Source organism: Triplophysa rosa, linkage group LG23 (genome assembly GCF_024868665.1).
Source record: "Triplophysa rosa linkage group LG23, Trosa_1v2, whole genome shotgun sequence".
Classification (NCBI taxonomy): domain Eukaryota; kingdom Metazoa; phylum Chordata; class Actinopteri; order Cypriniformes; family Nemacheilidae; genus Triplophysa; species Triplophysa rosa.
Window position 1 is genome coordinate 6,524,077 of NC_079912.1, and position 17,563 is coordinate 6,541,639.

At 40.3% G+C, this 17,563-nt stretch overlaps 1 protein-coding gene across 1 annotated transcript; it reads left to right on the forward strand.

Annotated features, from left to right (window-relative positions):
* Nucleotides 1-10,250: 10,250 nt before the first annotated feature.
* On the forward strand, nucleotides 10,251-17,013 carry klf6a (Kruppel like factor 6a). The gene is made up of 4 exons (XM_057322817.1): nucleotides 10,251-10,644; nucleotides 12,056-12,629; nucleotides 13,329-13,452; nucleotides 14,697-17,013. Exons 1-4 carry the CDS (start codon nucleotides 10,543-10,545, stop codon nucleotides 14,746-14,748), a joined length of 852 nt encoding a protein of 283 aa, XP_057178800.1. The 5' UTR covers nucleotides 10,251-10,542; the 3' UTR covers nucleotides 14,749-17,013.
* Nucleotides 17,014-17,563: the final 550 nt, after the last annotated feature.

The following is a 17,563-nucleotide window of genomic DNA, read 5'->3' on the forward strand; positions in this document are numbered from 1 at the left end:
TCATCATGGCTGGAGCTCTGTCACGCTTAGCTGTCAGCGCACTGAGCGATGAGGACCGGTAAAGTGTCTGCAGAATGAAAATAGGTTTTGTGTTCAATGTTGGTCAACGCGCCGTCAAGATTTATTTATCGTAAACTCACAGGCGACCCCTGAGCATCTAGGTCACATCAAAAGGAGAGAAATCGGATTATTCCCCCTTTTGGATGTTAGTCTGTTGTTTATGCTTTTGACTTCAGGCTAAACAAACAAACAAAAAATTGTAAAAGCACAATTCATCTATAAAGGAAGATTGTTTTTGTCAGATGGTGTGGTCAGATTTGTCATGTCCTTACTTGAAAAAAAATGTTTATTTCTAAAAAAGTCAAAAGAAGAAATGAAAAATACAGATAAAAGTTTAGAGACAGTACAGACCACTTTTAAAAATGTGGAATTTGGGAAATAGTTTTATGATTAGCATATAAAACATATATAAGGTAATGTAATGTAATTTTATTTCTAAATAATTCCTAATAAAATGTATACATTTATAAATAAACACATGTTTTTATTTATATTTATTTGTGTATTTATTTATGTAAAAATATTCAACATTCTGCAATAGCTCTAACAGATTTCATTGCTTCCAGTGCACAAAAGATGCTCTTCTTTTTTGTTATGAGTATATGTTTTATTAATTGTTTGTAATTGTAATTACTGTAAATGTATAAATACGTTGCATTAGATTAAAAAACGAAACCTTTTTGCAAATACTTCAGACTGACCTCACTGAATGAAATGCAAAACTTAATGTCTGTTTTATTTATGTTCATACTAAACATGACTTGGGACCAAACTATAGTGTGTGTTAAGCTAACCGTCTGTTTTATATCTGTGTTCCTGGTTCCCGGGGGCTTGTGTCTGGGTGATGGCATGCATCATGTCTCATTTCCTGGAAAATGCAAGACAGAGGACTCGCAGCACTGCAGGCCAGTCATGAGATATGGGTTAGTCAAACTCAGGTGTTTGCAAATGGAGGAAGAGAGAGGAGCTAATGCTACTCAAATGTCATTGCAGAGTTTCAGATTTCTAGTCTTGGCGTACCCTTGACCCAACAAATGTGATTTAAAGTAGTTACGGCGATTGTGCCGTACTCTTCTGAGGTGAAAAGCTTTTAAATATTGCCGTTTTATATTGCGAGGTATTATTGTGAGGACGTTTATGGGGCCGGTATGAAATGCCTCATTTGCTTTGTTTGAGCTTCTCAAGGGGTTCCATGAATTATGAAATACGGTTTATCATCACAGTTTTACACGCGGTTCGCCGCTTTAGCGTAAAATTTATACTAAACCTATATACAGTTTTACAAGCTGTGTCCTCTATAAACCGCACAGTTAAACATATTTCCATTAAACGGTCACAGAGTCATTCTCTGGTGAGTCAACAGTCACACCTGAATCCCCAACCAATGGGAACATGCCCATGTGTTTGCAAATAACGCTGATCCGTCTCCGAGTGTGCTCATCCGACGCAGGCAAAACAATCCGGTGAGAACACCTTAGTCATGGGAAAATGACATAACCAAAGAGATGGGAGCAGCAGTACTGGAAAATGCGGACACATTGCTCAAACATATGACATCATGCTTCAAAGTGCATGAGAGTATGAGGTCGTGCATGCGGGTTTGAACGTACAAACAAAAGTGAGTCAACATACATTTGAAGAGAAACTAGTATCATGATCTACATGTGACAAACACTGACCTTATGCGAGTTTTATACGGTTGTGCTAAACCTAACATGCCATATTTTATCCACAGCAACACACTGTTCAAGCAAATAATCTGCATGTGTCAAATCTAACAGCTCTATATTTGGTTCATTGTGCGTGTGAAGATCAAAGCGCAGCCAAAACAAGAAGCAACCCAAAGTTTCTCTTAAAGGAAAAGCACCACTCGATTTGTCATGAAGCTCTAACATGACTGCGGTAGTCATTCTGAAACCAACTAAAAGAAACTCTCCTTGATTAGAAAGTCCCATGTGAGTTCAGCTCTCTCTATGTGTATTCACTCTTGCTTTTGTTACCATGACAAAAGGCCCCGAAATCCCCTTTGAACGTCTTATCACGATTGGTTAAATTACTGGCAGTGTTAATACAAATCCAACTCCTACCAAAATCTCATTTTCATTTTGTTTCCTGTCATTATTCCTAATTCTGCCTCACTCCTTGGATTCGGAAGCCACGTTGCTATGGCGACCGAATTATTAATTTGCCTGTTTCACCCTTCCGAAACTGAGCATATGCACTTGAGCGGTACATCGAACAGATAAGAAGAATGTGTTATTGCCACAGATTTACAGAATCTGATAATGTGCTAATAAAATGCGCCCTACAAATGAGGCAAAAAGAGTGTGATTGTAGATTACAAGTCTATTTAGTCTTTTCTCCGTAACTGTTTCATCACGGGTTATTGAATTGTGCGCACGTGCCCCAAACTACTTTATAATGAGCATGTGTGCGATAATACGATACATTATTCGCTAAACTGTAATTCCAGAAAATGAGTTGATGCAAATTTGATGTGTGTAATTTCTCTTATTTAACAGGGTTCAAACTTAATGTCAAAAATATTAACTGTCTCTATACAAGTTAGAAATGATCGCACTGTCTGCTATTGGTTGGACAAACAATTTAAGTTTGGCACCAGTCATGCAAATACCTTTACAAAATATGGGAATACACAGAAAAAAATGCAAAATATTAAATAATACACTTCCATATATTGAAACCAAGTGCTTATATTTTTTAATATACTGTATTAAGAGCAACAATTCCTTATTTATTATTCAAAATATTGTAAAATTATTCTGTATTTTTTCAAATATACAAATGATTTAACATGTGTCTGTCTGAGTGAGGAAAGACTGACATTTCCAAAACTGGAAACATTTTCCAAACTTTCTTCTATACGTTACAGTGACATATTTTAAATGAGAACATTTTCCTAAGATTGCTTTGGAGAAATTAAATTCTAAAAAAACGAGACACTATTTAAATTACATTAAGAGTGCAGATATGTTAAACTGAATGCATATTGTACAGGTACTAAAATAATCTGGATTTGGGTAAATTTGATGAGAAAAGTTATCAAAATCTTTAATAATATTACTTTTTGATTGCAGAATTGACAAAGCTGGGCTCAGTTTGTGTCATTGTTGAGATCTTTTCTGAAGCTCTAATGGAGATTTGTGAGGTTTCTTGATCTTTTTCTCAGGGGAAATATCTCAGATACATAAGTCAGGCAATCCTCTTTAAACTAAGAAGTACATTTCTGCATCCTCCACATTGAATGTTGTCATGCCTGGTTTAAAACAGTCACTGTTTTAGTTAACTGTAAGGTGTGACTACACCAGTTTAGTCTTTTTTCCCAGGAAAAAGAGACGAAATATTGATTAAGAAAATCCTTTTCCTTAGCACAAATCTTACACTCTCGACCCTTTGTTTTGAATTTAGTCATAAGCCTGTGTGGAGTTCAGTGCTGCACTGAAACCCAGGCTTAACGCAGATTCCAATGATATACACTAGATGTGTGGCCGAGATAAGAGATAAGACGAGGAGACGCATTGTGTTGTAAAGAGAGGACGAGGACCTCCTGGGCATTGACCTGACTGCCAGAGATCAGTGGCCCTGATGGGCCGGACGGGTGGGTGGGGGTACTGATACTGACCCGATATCAGATTTAGTGGAGGACAAAAGAGATTTTCTCTCTTTTGCACCATCAGGAAGACAGCAGGTGACCCACTGTTAATGTGGACGGTATGTGTTATGACATGCGGTGCTTGGACACAGCTGAACATTATGTCACGTAATGTAGACTTCCTAACTGAGTACACCTTCTGGAGTTGCTAAGGTTTCTGTTTGTTTGCTATTTGGTTTGATAAGGGTTTCTGGGTGATTGCTTATTCACCCAAGTAAAGTCTGTCTGTAAGTCTTTAAGCCTAGATATGGTTCAGTTCCATTATTCAATTTTACATCTTTGGGACTGTAGTGGCATTAATTGATCATTCTTTATTATTGGTTACTTTTAGTACATTTTAGTGTTCTTTATTATTTACGATATGTTAGTTTTGGGGGGTTTTGGAGGGAGTGGGTGTGCAGCAGATGTTCAGCTTTCTGTCGACAGTACAGCAAGATTAGACTGTATATACGCCTTACTAAATAAATATAAAAGGAAGAAATCAACCGTTTTGATAAAGATGATTGCTGTTGAGTCCAGACAATCTCCTGCTACTTAGCTCTTAGTGACTACTGGGAGCCGGCACAATGGGGACACTATTAATAAAACATTTTCTTATCAACGTTTACTCACCCTCGTGTCATTTCAAACCTGTATGACTTTCTTTCTTCTACAAAACAAAAGAAGATATTTTGAAAATATTTGGCAACCCAAGAACAACGGCTTCCATTGTATGGACACAAACCAACTGAGACATTTCTCAAAATACCTTCTTTTGTGTACTACTGAAGAAAGAGTCATATACAGATTTTAAACAACATGAGAGTGAATCAATGATGTCATTTTTTATTATTTTGGGGTAAACTATCCCTTTAAGCATTTTTCAGCCATCCAATACAAAATCTGCTTAAAAAAAGAGAAAAACTAATAACACACCTTTGCATGATGTAAAGCATTCTTGTCTATTGCAGACAGAGCTACACACCAAAAGTCTGTCACTTACCGTTAGAGGTTTGTTCAAATAGCCCTCTATGACCTGCATGCCTAAGCATGCACCACTAATACATTTAATTCATATACTACATTGTATAGGCTACTATTGTTTCAAACTGTTGGAAAAGAAATTAAGAAAAACAAATAACTGGGTGTGGGAAAACCACAGCATGTTTCACCTCCCACGGTTACACAGAGCTTGTGAAAAGCTCAGGACTGAATCATACGTCTACCTGTGACATTAATGGTCAAGGTAACCCAAACTCTAAAAGCGTCGTGTATTCATTCACACAAGCCTCTAATCAAAGGGCTGGGCTTCTGTTTACACTCCGCACCAGATAAACGCCCAGCCCCCTTCTGAAAAAAAGAGAGAGAGAGAGGTGATTTTCCCACAGAGTGCCAACGAAAAAAATAAAATGCTTAACATTCCTTGTTGTGGAATAATGGTTGCAGCCTTAAGCATATCAAATCACAGGGGAAAACAAGACTCGACCACAAAATGCTTTACACTGGAAAACAATGACCATTCAACTGCCCCCAGATTTTATGTTTAAGATCTCCGTCCAGAGTTTTCAATACACCCCCATCAATATCCCGCTTGGGTGCCATTCTTAGATACACTATTTAGATGCTAGTTATTTTTGTAGTTTATAGTTATTTAAAGTTATTTTTGTAGTTTTTGTAGCGAACATTCCTGTGGTGTAACGTGGTAAGTGTCTGGTGGTGACAGAAATGACGGAAAACAAATCTGAGAAGCAGCCAGTGGGTTGTACTTATGAATTTCTGTTCATTATGAGGCCTGCAAATGAATCATTGAACTGACTTTGTATACCAAAACAAATTTGCAGAAATGAACGTGCCAAACGCATTTAAAAAAGGTGCGAAATTCGCCAACTGCTGCAGACTTAAGGAAGCATAGCATCCAGATAAAAATCAATGGGAAATTTGAACGTTAAAAGTTCATTTTATACGGAAAACCACATCGTTGTGAAGATTCCCTACCTGCAATGTATTAAAACATGCTTTCATGCCCCCTGCAAGGTCAGATGTGGGCTGTATGGTGGCTGACTCCTCTGATCTTTAGGCAACGTGCCCATCAATACACACAGAGCTGGCAAGAGACACAGAGCAATCGTTTAATGCCACCCTTCACTGAATCTCAATGAATGTCCACAAGAATGAGCAAACAGAGACAGACTATGTGTAAAGACTAATGAAGCCAATGATCACTTTTTCATGGCCAGGTACCGCATACAGTAAGACGATTCTGATTTATGACACGATGCATTAGAAAGAATATTGATTCCTTCTTTTGTCTTTCTCTCGTTCTCCTTTACCGGCAAAGATTGATGTCACCGCATTGATTTCCAATCAATCAATTTATATTCATTTTAATAACGCGCGAGCGATCGCTCAAAGTCCTCACGAGAAGTGATGCATCTCAATTACCAGCACCTGGTAAAATAAATAGTTTAGGGATGATTTGCTGAATTATAATTGGCTTTTTTACAAGTCTGCTGGCAATAAATAGCGAGTTATTTGACACCGTAAAATCAGGTGTTGTCTTTTATCACTACGCAACACTTCACCGACAAGGCTAAAGAAACCACTCATGCTGGATGTTGTGATTTTATACAACCTCATTAGGTGCACAAAAGCAGACACGAAATGTCTTTTGTTTGTAAAAACAAACACAAAGAGCATCGATGGTATCGTTGTCACTGTGGGGACTAGGAGGGCAAAATGAACAGGTTTGGCGCGCGTCCAGTTTGAATAAAACACAGCTATTGGTGTGCATTTCCTCGCTTCAGCAAATCCAATTGGAAATGCTTGGCCTGTTCCATGTCTGCGCTGTATTAAGGCTAATTAGTGTCTTAGTCTATTTGCATAGCGAGTAGTTTCCAACCATTCTCTACCCGCTGACCCGTACGCCCAGGCAGCTCACGGGATCCGCCGTTCCTGAAAAGAACGGGCAATAATTGTTTTCGCACGCATCGAGGGATGGGTACTCGTGGGATAAATGGCGCTCCATACGGCGCATCACTTAGAAGGGAAGACGAAAAACCTGCAACAACTTACTGATCAGGCTGACATTGATGTATTAAAATGGACCCTGCACGTAATTGCTCTTTCCTGTGGCTACTGTGCGGGGAGGGTTGCATAATGATGATAGAGTTTAGAACCTGGCTAAAAGAGATAAACACTGCCACGGCCCACCACAAAGCGTCTTCCGGACACTTCCTTAATGAAACATCCCGCCGGATAAAGCGCCGGGGTGATATGAATGGGCCTTGAAAAGACAGTCGAGTGGCAACTTTCCTTTGTGGATTCCTTGTTGTCCCACAACACTTCCAATGCAACGGCGCTCGTTTTATTAGTCGATAACTACAAACAGACATGAAGTCTTTTCATGCACTGCAATGCACACTGGGTACAGGGTCACATGGCATTCATTCTAGAAATTCTGTTTAGTCTCAGTTGTGACAGCCACGCCGCTCGGATTGGCTTAATGCAGAGCAGCGCAAAGCACGGAAGTCTTTGTCACCGTTTTCCGCCAGTTCAATTTCAATGGATTTAAAAGGACAGACGCTGAGGTCCACAGTCACAGACCGTCCTCAATGGCACTCTTTCAGTTCAAAAGCACGCCGGACAAAGCCATTGTCCGGAATGTCTGACCTTTGCCAATGATTAACAGTTGCACCACTTCCCCTATGACAAGCAGCTCAAAAATTCCCTGAAATGACTAGCAAGGCCAGGCGCTACAGCTCCAAAGACATCACCATATGACTGAATGAGATGCTACACGTTACAAATATGGCCCCAGCTGAGAGCCACAATAGGGACTCAGTTCTGTAGAGGTTAGCACCAGACTATACTATGGCGCTGGACAATGGCACTCTGTTCTGGAAATGTTGTTTGTAACATCTTCACTGAACACAGAGGATGGCAGGCCGGATTGATGCGTAAATGAACTTATGCAAGTGATAAAAGCGGTATCTCTCGATTTCACAGCCATTTGAGAGGATCAATTTGTCTTTGATTTATTTATGAACACATAAAATATTCAACAGTATCACTCAAAACTATTTTCCATCCATTGAACAGTGAATATACTGCATACCCATGGTTTCATTGGACGCATGCGCCTGACCCAAAGTTGACTTCCGGTCTGTGTTTGGTTATAATACAATTATAATACAACCATTTATTTTATGTTTAATTTGTATTCATTTTATTTTATACCAATATTCTATTGTATATTAATTGAATTAAATTAAAACTACTCAACAGTTATTGATTCTTTGCAGAAGTCGAAGTCTACCGGAAGTTAAGTTTGGTTTACATTGCATTTGTTTATGTTGTTGCCGCTGAAACCGTTTATAGTGTATGCGCATGTATATGCACAGTTAATTCTGAGCATAAAAAACACAATATCCTGCTGAATAAAGGATACAGCTGAATGGCATCTTAAAAAAACATTCAGATTTGAACTCAAATTATTCACAAAATAGAGAGGACAATTGCTCAGCCTTGTCTACATACAAGCCATGTTAAAGTCTTCAGATCTGCACAAACACATTATGGGTATATTTTGGTTTTAAAAGTATTATGTCGATGTTAGCAGCTACCATGCTACATTAACTATCTTTAGAGCATGCAGTATGTATACTGTTTGCAGTATGCAAATTGTCTGTAACCATAAAATACACAGATGTCCCTAATACACTTCACAGAATACAGCAAAAGCACCCTGCACAGAATTCTGTATCCCACAATGTACTTTTGCGTGTGTGTGACTATGTTCTTTTAAACTTGAAACTGTTGCCATTTTGTCTGACATAATGAGAAGATATGCAAAGGCCTAGTAACCAAACAGACACCTCTTAGTAGTTAAGACTCCAAACAACTGCCTATTTAAAGAATGGACATGAGTCAACTGCTGTACTGTCCTCTGCAGGCTGTGTTCATTTACTAGAGTGACCACATACTTTACGTCTAAGTCATGAGCAATGTGGCCTAGAAATGTTTAACTGCTTTAGTTTCATATGAAGCCATGTGAACGAGTTTTGGGGATAATCATTTTTAGGATTATTAAAGTACTTCCCTATATATATATATATATATATATATACAGTATATATATATACTGTATATATATATACCTGTATATATATATATATATAAAGAATAAACTTTGTCTTAGATGTAAACTTAGACCTAAAGCTTTCTAAGGCTAAGTGAGGGTCATTCATGTGATGTAGAACCCATGCGACTTTATACTTTTGTTCTCCCAAAACCTTGGATGTCCAAATTCACAGTTTTTCAGGAAATTACATTAAAAAAACACTGTACTTTTTGAATAATTAAATACTGTGTTGTCAAAGTTGACAAGCACTTTTTAATACCTTTTATTGGTTAGATATTTAATAATATTACTAATAATAATGATTAATAATTATTATTTATATAAAAAAATAAAAATCACAAAATATGTAGATACAAGTTTTCAGAAAGACAGCAGTAATATGTACCTTTTACTGTTGTGTTGCTATTTAAGTGAGTTTTTCTATACAGTATACCAGACTTTCAGAAATAAGATCATGTCAAGCTCAGAAATCTTCATAATTATAACAAATTACAGTTCATTATTTAAACACTGAAAAATGAACAAATAAAATAAATAAATTGTTAAAATGAGCCATCGGTCAATTAAGAATAATTTAGCTCACATGATGATATCAAGATAAAGTTCATTTTGATGTTTTGAAAGTGTTATTTTATCAAACAGGATGTAATATTAGTGCGACAAACCTCGTTCTACATCACATCACTGACTTCATAAAATCCATTGCTAATACTTACTGATGTTTAAACTGTTGTAATCCTACAGATGATGTCACTTCCTGGAGGATGATTATGTAATTAGAAACTGTCTTGTGTTTGTCATGTGGATATTACAAAAGGCTAAAAGAATGGAAAGTGTCAAGACCCAAGAATATGGACCCAAGAAACATATTGGTGTAAACCATAACACCGTTTTTTTGGTGTGAAACAATATTGGCAAATGAATCAGTATTCCAAGTAGTCATGTAGTAAAACTCTTGAAATGTCCATGCCCACCTAACAGTGGCTAAAGAAAGCAATGTACGATTTCCATGTTGTGTTTAATATTTCATCCAATGCCTTATCACATGATAGATGCATGAAACATTACCCCAAACTCAACACTGACCTATCCCGAAGAAAAGCTATGAACACAGCGCTCGCTCTGGCCAAGCGGAGACGCGTGTGACTGCACGCGCAGCTCCGGCGTTCAGACCAGAAATGAAGCCTAAAGGCGCAGGGGTTTTATATACGCTTCTAAAAATAACTATCCAATCAGCGCGCAGGCTGGGAACAGTTGAATCGACCAATTAGAAAGCCAGGAGCTTTATTTATTTGCATAAGAGGTTGCGATTGGTCTAAAGTGATATCATATACGCCCGCGCAACTTGGTCGCATTCGATTGGACGCGTTGAAAGGAAACGTCACGTTGTCACGAGGGGGAAGGCAGGCTGCGAGGTTTGAATAGGGGAAGTTGACAGAGCACAGCGCTTTGCCTTGAGTTCAGTGTTTGCAAATATAGAGTGATCTCAACAGCAGAGAGAGAGAGAAAGAGAGAGAGAGCGCGCGCGTGAAAGAGAGAGAAGGACTAGCGGACTCTGAACGAGCAAAGCGACGGCTGCACCGCGTTGCTGTTGCACGAAGAGGACGCTTGTTTGTTAGATTGCGTACTTGATCGCGATTGGGGAAGATATTTTTTTCTCGTCTTCACTTGCCTAACACTTGGGATTGCAATGGATGTTCTACCGATGTGCAGCATTTTTCAGGAACTTCAAATCGTTCATGACACTGGCTATTTCTCTGCGTTGCCATCGCTCGAAGAATACTGGCAACAGGTAACATTTTTTTCTTTTTTGAGCGAAAGTTCACGGGTCGGATGAAAGAGCTGTGGCTGGTGGATGTGTGGAGATTTGATCCCCAAACTGAAATGCGTAGACTTGTTTGTAATGGGGAAGCGCGTGTAACGTTGCGCTGATTCTGAAACAGTGTAACATTCTATTGAAACATTGTATCGTTCTTAAATGACGTTTTGTTACATTGTTGCGTGCTGAGTGCTGTCGAGTGTCGATCAACTTCCCTTATAAACCGTAACCCTGATGTAGGTTGTTGCGTCAATAAATGCAGTCGTGTTGACATACAGAGCGATTTTTAGACTTTTTGAAGAGCTTTAAGTCAGACTTGCGTCGGGTCGCAATCGTACATAAAGGATGCTTTTAAAGACTAAATAAATAAGAAATACTTTCCCTTTCATATGTGATTTTACGTGGACATTTGTAATCTAATCGTAGACTGGTTGCTTTGACAGTCTGCTGCACATGTTCTGTCACATAACGGGGTTTATACGAGGCTCATGGCAGAACAGGTTCTGCTGCCTATATACCGATATACTTATGATCGAAGTGTTGCAATCACATTCCTGGAAATGCTGGTTCGTGGGTACCTGATTGAAATTGATCCAGGTAGTTTCCCTCAGGCGTTTTGGGACTCTGGCACGGAGCCATATGTTCGTCCCCCTTGGCATTTAAACATGAAGCGCTTGTATCCACAGTTGCTCGAGATTTCCCAGTTTAGGTGTTTAACGACAAGGCATTGAGGGGTTTTGTCCTGACTGAGGGAGTCGAGAGTGTTCGGTCCATTTTTAACGCTTACGGTGATTTTTAGCATGGTGTTGAGGATGTGCTGAGCTAAAGCACTAAGTGGCAGTACAGCTGTATAATATTGAGTTAAAAAAAACCTCCGAATGATCGACTGAAGTGTTGGCTAAGGCGTTCAATATTTATCTAACCACCTCTGCACTCTTGGATGCAGTAAATTCACAACTAAATGGGTTTAAAACACGTCCAGATGTACGCTGAGGGAACGTCAAGCTTTTTTTGAATGAGGAAACTCGACTCGAGGAAGTTATGTGGCTTCCTTAAAAGGACTCCGAAATGTCTGCGTGACTCACTTGAGGATAACTGTTTCAGAAAGGCATTGCACATATTTCAATGCCAAGAACACTATTTCATAACTTTATATTGGTCTTACATACTCGCATGCGTTGGCCTTTAACACACATCTGTACGTTTCAACGGAAGTAGTGTGAGAGTGGTTAACCCAATGATAGTCATGATACTCGGCTGTGAAAGTTACAGGAAACTTCCTCATTAATACGAAATGACCGAATCCTCATGTGTTGGCCATGCTGGTTTGAGTAACACGGTTGCTAAAACGCATCCTAACTCTGTTTTTTCTGTTCCGAATCAGACGTGCTTGGAGCTGGAGCGATATTTGCAGAGCGAGCCTTACGTCTCCGCGTCGGATCTCAAGTTTGAGGCCCAGGAGGATCTTTGGAGCAAGCTCATCTTGGCTTGTGGAGATAAGGGAGATGGCAACGGCAACCTTCCTGATGTCAAGGAGGACGACAATCAGGACTGCCAAATATTAGAAACCCATAGCATGAACTCGGACGCCAGCAGCGAGGCGTCTGACAGCTCGGAGGAGCTCTCGCCCACTCACATCTTTACCTCCAACCCGCTGGGCTCGGTTCTGACCGAGTCAGCGCATCACTTGAGTTCCTCCGTCATCAGCACGCCTCCGTCCTCCCCGGAGACCCCTCAGGAGCCTGGCATACCTCAGGTGTGGGGCTCTACGCAGACTGACTTGCACGTGCCGGTGAAGGTCCGGCAAAGCGGGGCGGGGAAGGCCTCGGATAAGACTTCGGCAGGAGGGGACGCCTCTCCGGATGGAAGGAGGAGAGTGCACAGGTGTCACTTCAACGGCTGCCGGAAGGTTTACACAAAGAGTTCTCACTTAAAAGCACATCAGCGGACTCACACAGGTAAGAAACTAGCACTCGCATGCACATGAGTGAAGTTGAGTAGACTTTGAGACGCTACTAGATGTTAGTTGTGACTTCTTACGACTCTTTATACCTCGCTTAGTTTTGCGTCTGCAGTCAAGTTGTGTAATGCAGTAGAGCGTTCACGCAGCCTGTCCTCAGCTGCAAGGCTAATGTCACTCTCTGAATGTTTGCCCTGCATGACTGCACGCCTAAACGGTGACCTAATGTGTTTGGAATGCGGCCGTGGCGAGGGAGGGGGCCGGGGGAATCGGAGCTGGGGGAGGGGATGAAAACCAGCCAGGGTGAAAACAACCTGCTCTACCAAAACAGTTTTGGTTTCGTCATGGGAAAGAACCAGGCTTTTGAACGGGGATCTGGGTGGCCCCTTTTAAAGGGCCCCGTCGCATTCAAAACACTGGCTCCGTGTGACGCGCATTGTTCGCCACGTTGTTTATGCATACACAGCACAGAGGAGGACTTTCAGCATGCCTCGCATTCCCGCAATCCTTGTGACTGGCTGAGGGCTCTTATTAAGCCTAAAATGTCCTAGACCGCAGTCACCTGATTCGTAAACATGCATCCTGTTTACAAAAGCATTTTTGAGTGAATTACAGGGCACACCACATTCCTTTCTAGTGTCTCGTGGCAGGAAACCCGGTGAAATATACTGAAGGGTGTTTGTGTATTTGTTTACAGGTGAGAAGCCGTACAGGTGTTCATGGGAGGGCTGCGAGTGGCGCTTTGCGAGAAGCGACGAGCTAACCCGACACTTCAGGAAGCACACCGGTGCAAAGCCATTTAAATGCAGTCACTGTGACAGGTACGCTCGGTTCTGAGACCGTCATCAATGCTTGTCTGTCTTTCTGCCTGCCTGATCTTCTGACGTGTGCATCGAAGAAACGCGATTGATTGTGTTTTTATTGGTTGGCCGATGGATCGTTGTCCCATTACGCTTGGATTTTATCACTTAATTACCTTATCGCATTAAATGCTTGAAAGCGCAATAGTCACATTGTCGCAACTCTTTATTGATATTCTCTGTGTTTTATGACCAGATGCGCCGCTCCTGTTTGTCATCACTTCCCCTGTTAATAATTGCCTTCTCTGAGCGCTTTGTGCTTTGAACACCATTGTTTGCTCAACTTCCCTTTTGGCGTTTTGTTTCCGTGGTGACTCGATGAAAAACATTTCATAGTTCTCCTTTAAACCATTCGATCAGTGAGCGTTTCCCTATAACCAGGGCCACGCAGAATCTACGTGTGCAGAATAATGCATAGAACCCTACAGATTTCTACAGCATTGAGATGTTCAGTCCTAACACGCTAATTTCATAATTCATTAATCAGGTTGTTCACCCAAAAATATTTTATTCATTTCCCCTAATGTCATTTCAAACCTGCATTTGTGTAGAACAAATTTTGGTAAACAAACAACACTGACCCCCATTGACTTCCGTTGTATGGACACAAAATGCACTGAGACATTTTTCAAAATATCTTCTTTTGGGTTCCACAGAAGAGTCATATGCCAGTTTTGAACAAGATACGGTTGAATAAATAACAAAACTTTTTTTGGTGAACGTTCCCTTTAAGATGCCAATACGAAAGTGACACTCATATTGCGCAACTTATTTTTATAAATATAGGAAATGGATACATGTTTTTTTTTATGAAATGCTCGCTTTCCCAAAAACAGGTCTGTCTCACACTTGCCCTAGGTTATCCTTATTGTTGGGCCCTGTATCTCTATTCAGCATGTTACCTCATTTTAATCCATCGTGCACATTTTTCCCTTCAAAGTCAGTAGACGATATTAAAAAAGTCTGCAGATTCCATCTGGACCTGCTTATAACCAGTGACTCACTCGAGGATGTCGTTCCAACCTTTCCTTTTATGTCAGTCTTCGTGGCAGCTAATTCCTATGTCACAAAAATTACCTCGAGGGCCTCTAGAGGCCACAGGAGTGATTCGGTGCACAGATCTCAACCTTTGATCACGCTTTGCGGCTTCGGTGGCCCCTTTCTGACCTTGTTTTCACCTTTCCTCTCCCTGTTTCCATCTCCAGGTGTTTCTCCAGGTCAGACCACCTGGCCCTGCACATGAAGAGGCACCTTTGAGCGGGCGGTAGCTGTGTGTGGGGATGTGTCGTGTCCTGACCAGCTTCCTGGTTGACCTGGCCCTGCAAGAAGTTGGGGGAGTGTGTTCCAGCCAAAGCATGCCACTTTGCACCATATCCTGTGCCTCTATGAGCCCTGGGATAAAGGCGGACTGTCTGGTTGTTGAAAAGAAAAGGAAGGGACAAAATCGCGAATGAAGAATCTTAGAGGATGATTTATAAAAAAAGAAAAACTTCCACACACAAAAAAAGAGAGAGAGAATGAATGGTGTGTTGTTTGGTGCATGATGTTTTGGGACAACTCCTGGACAATACACTGGTACTTTTAAACAAATCCTGTTTGATGCGAGTGGATGAATGTCCCGTGTTCGAGGAGGGGTGGGTGGGGGCTACCAGTGTATCGCTGTGGGCTAAATGGTGTCGGGGAACATGTTCCGTTTTTGTTTCCACACGGTATGCGAGAACAGCAAAGTCTGAATGAAGCCGTGAGACTGAGAACTCCTGCCAGACACCCTCAGGCTCCGTGTCGCAAGATAGCGGGGGGCATCCCGGCCAGGGTTTCACCCCCTGCCCTATCTGGAAGGGGGGTTGGGGCGGAACCTCAGTCCTGAATGAAAGTAGCTTTTTTTGGTGTTCGGTGCAGCTACTAAATGTGCAATGTGTTCGTAGCTTGTTATTTGACGGGCTACAAAAGCTCATTTGTAGTCCGTTGTATGAGCTGTGTGCTTAGAGATGTAACACAATTATAACTTCACTATCATAAAAAGGTGTTGCATGGTATTGGGGTTTGTATTTTTTATTTTGTCATTTGGGACTGCAAATAGATTCCAATAAAGCGCAGCTAAATACGATTGGTTAGATGTTACGATATTGTACATAAATGCATTGATCGTTGTTCATTTTTCGTTCTGGTGGGGGAAGAGACCCGCGATCATTTCATATGAGACTTTTCTTTACCCGTTTCATCTCGAGGACTAATTTCGCTCTTTCTAGCTCCATTTGACCTGTTGTTAATGCACTGTTGGCCTAATGGTGCCTTATGCAAGTGACCTTGCCCCTTGGGGGTCACGAAATGTCTTGTGATTGATAAAGCTTTATTAAGGCTCCGTTTTACCTGAACATGCACCTTTCCCGTTTCCGAGGGCACTGTAACCACACCCTTGTAGATATTTAACCTGTTGTAAAATTTCGAGCATGCTAGTTTATTTGTCACTTTTCATATACCTGCCCTCAAAATTCTACACATGAATTGTTATAAGAGCACTTAAAGTAATGCATTTAGTATCTACTGAATGTTTTTCAAATGTTATGCTTCAGATGAGTGGATTTATGTCTTTGGAATCTTTGATGAAAGTGTGTGAACAGGCTGTTGTGTAACACAAGGCTTGAATGCTTGTGGAATGCCAACCCCCACCAAACCTCCCCCTGTCCCCTGTAACCAAGAATAAAGAAAAAAAACACACTTAAAGATTTATTGTAATTAACAAGCTCCAGTCAGACAGGCCCTGCCTTGTACTGCCTCACCGTAATGAATTGCTGAAGGCCCTGCTAGCTACAGACTGCTGACTCGGGCGGTTCGATATTGACCTGTCTGGATGCCGTTGTTTTAGTCCAGCGACAGTATTGTGGAAACAGCACACAGCCATCCAGAGAGATAAAGATATATCATCCCCTTTTCAACTTTTACAATGGAAACTAAGACACGGAGTCAAAAGACTCTGTCAGCTATGTTTTGGAAATCCGAATGGAAAATCTAGACTATTTTTTTATTTTGGGGACCAAATGATTGAAATTTGTTGTGTATAGTTGTTTTTTTTTATCCTCATGCTCTGGTTTGTTGAGCAATGTTTGACAAAGTTGCAAGTAGAGCAGCTACGTAGCAATGGATTGTTCCAGCACGAGAAGTAACTTGAAGCAGCTTGCGCTGCCATAAAGTGAGACCAGCCAGGGGTTTTGTGGGTAAAGAACATTCTGTCTTTCCAACAGTGGCCAATATTAGTCAAGTGGTAATGGAGCCTTAATCAAGTTTGCCATTTGCTTGCTTCAACCAACACTTTCTATCATTCATCTTTACTCTCATGAATATTTCTACAAACGAATAAAGACTTAAAAAAAATAAGGACAGAAAATACAAAAAAAAAACTTTTCTAAGATTTTTATTTGTTTTTGCTTTATATGAATTTTATTTGAAATTGTTTTGCAAAATTGTTATATTTCTGTATGAATGTATTTTTTATTGGAATAATAAGAAATTCTTATCAGACAAGTTTGAGTTGTTTCGCTTCAATTTATTTCTGTAATGTTTTGGAGTTCGAGAGACCTGCTAGTTACAAACATCACTCTTAGTATTGCTATAGGATTATGGTTTTCACCAACCATATTGTATTCAACCAAGTATTAAATGTATAGTTTACCCCTAAATTAGATTTTTTTCCATTAATCTTCATGTCACCTTCAAACCCGTGCGACTTTCTTCTTCTGCAGAACACAAAAGAAGATCTTTTGAAAAATGTTGGTAGCCAAACAATGGCAGTACCGATTCACTTTTGTTGGATGGACACAAAACCAATGGAAGTGAATGGATAGTGCCACTGTTTGGTTACCAACATTCTTCAAAAGATCTTCTTTTGTGTTCTGCAGAAAAAGAAATCCATACATGTTTGAACTGACAAGAGGGTGAATAAATGACAGAATTTTCATTTTTGGGTAACTGTCGCTTTAAAAATTAACTGTATAACTGGTTCTACACCATTATGTTACCAGATGCTTGTTGAGAAATGGTGTGCTATTACAAAACCATCTAAAGACATGTTGAG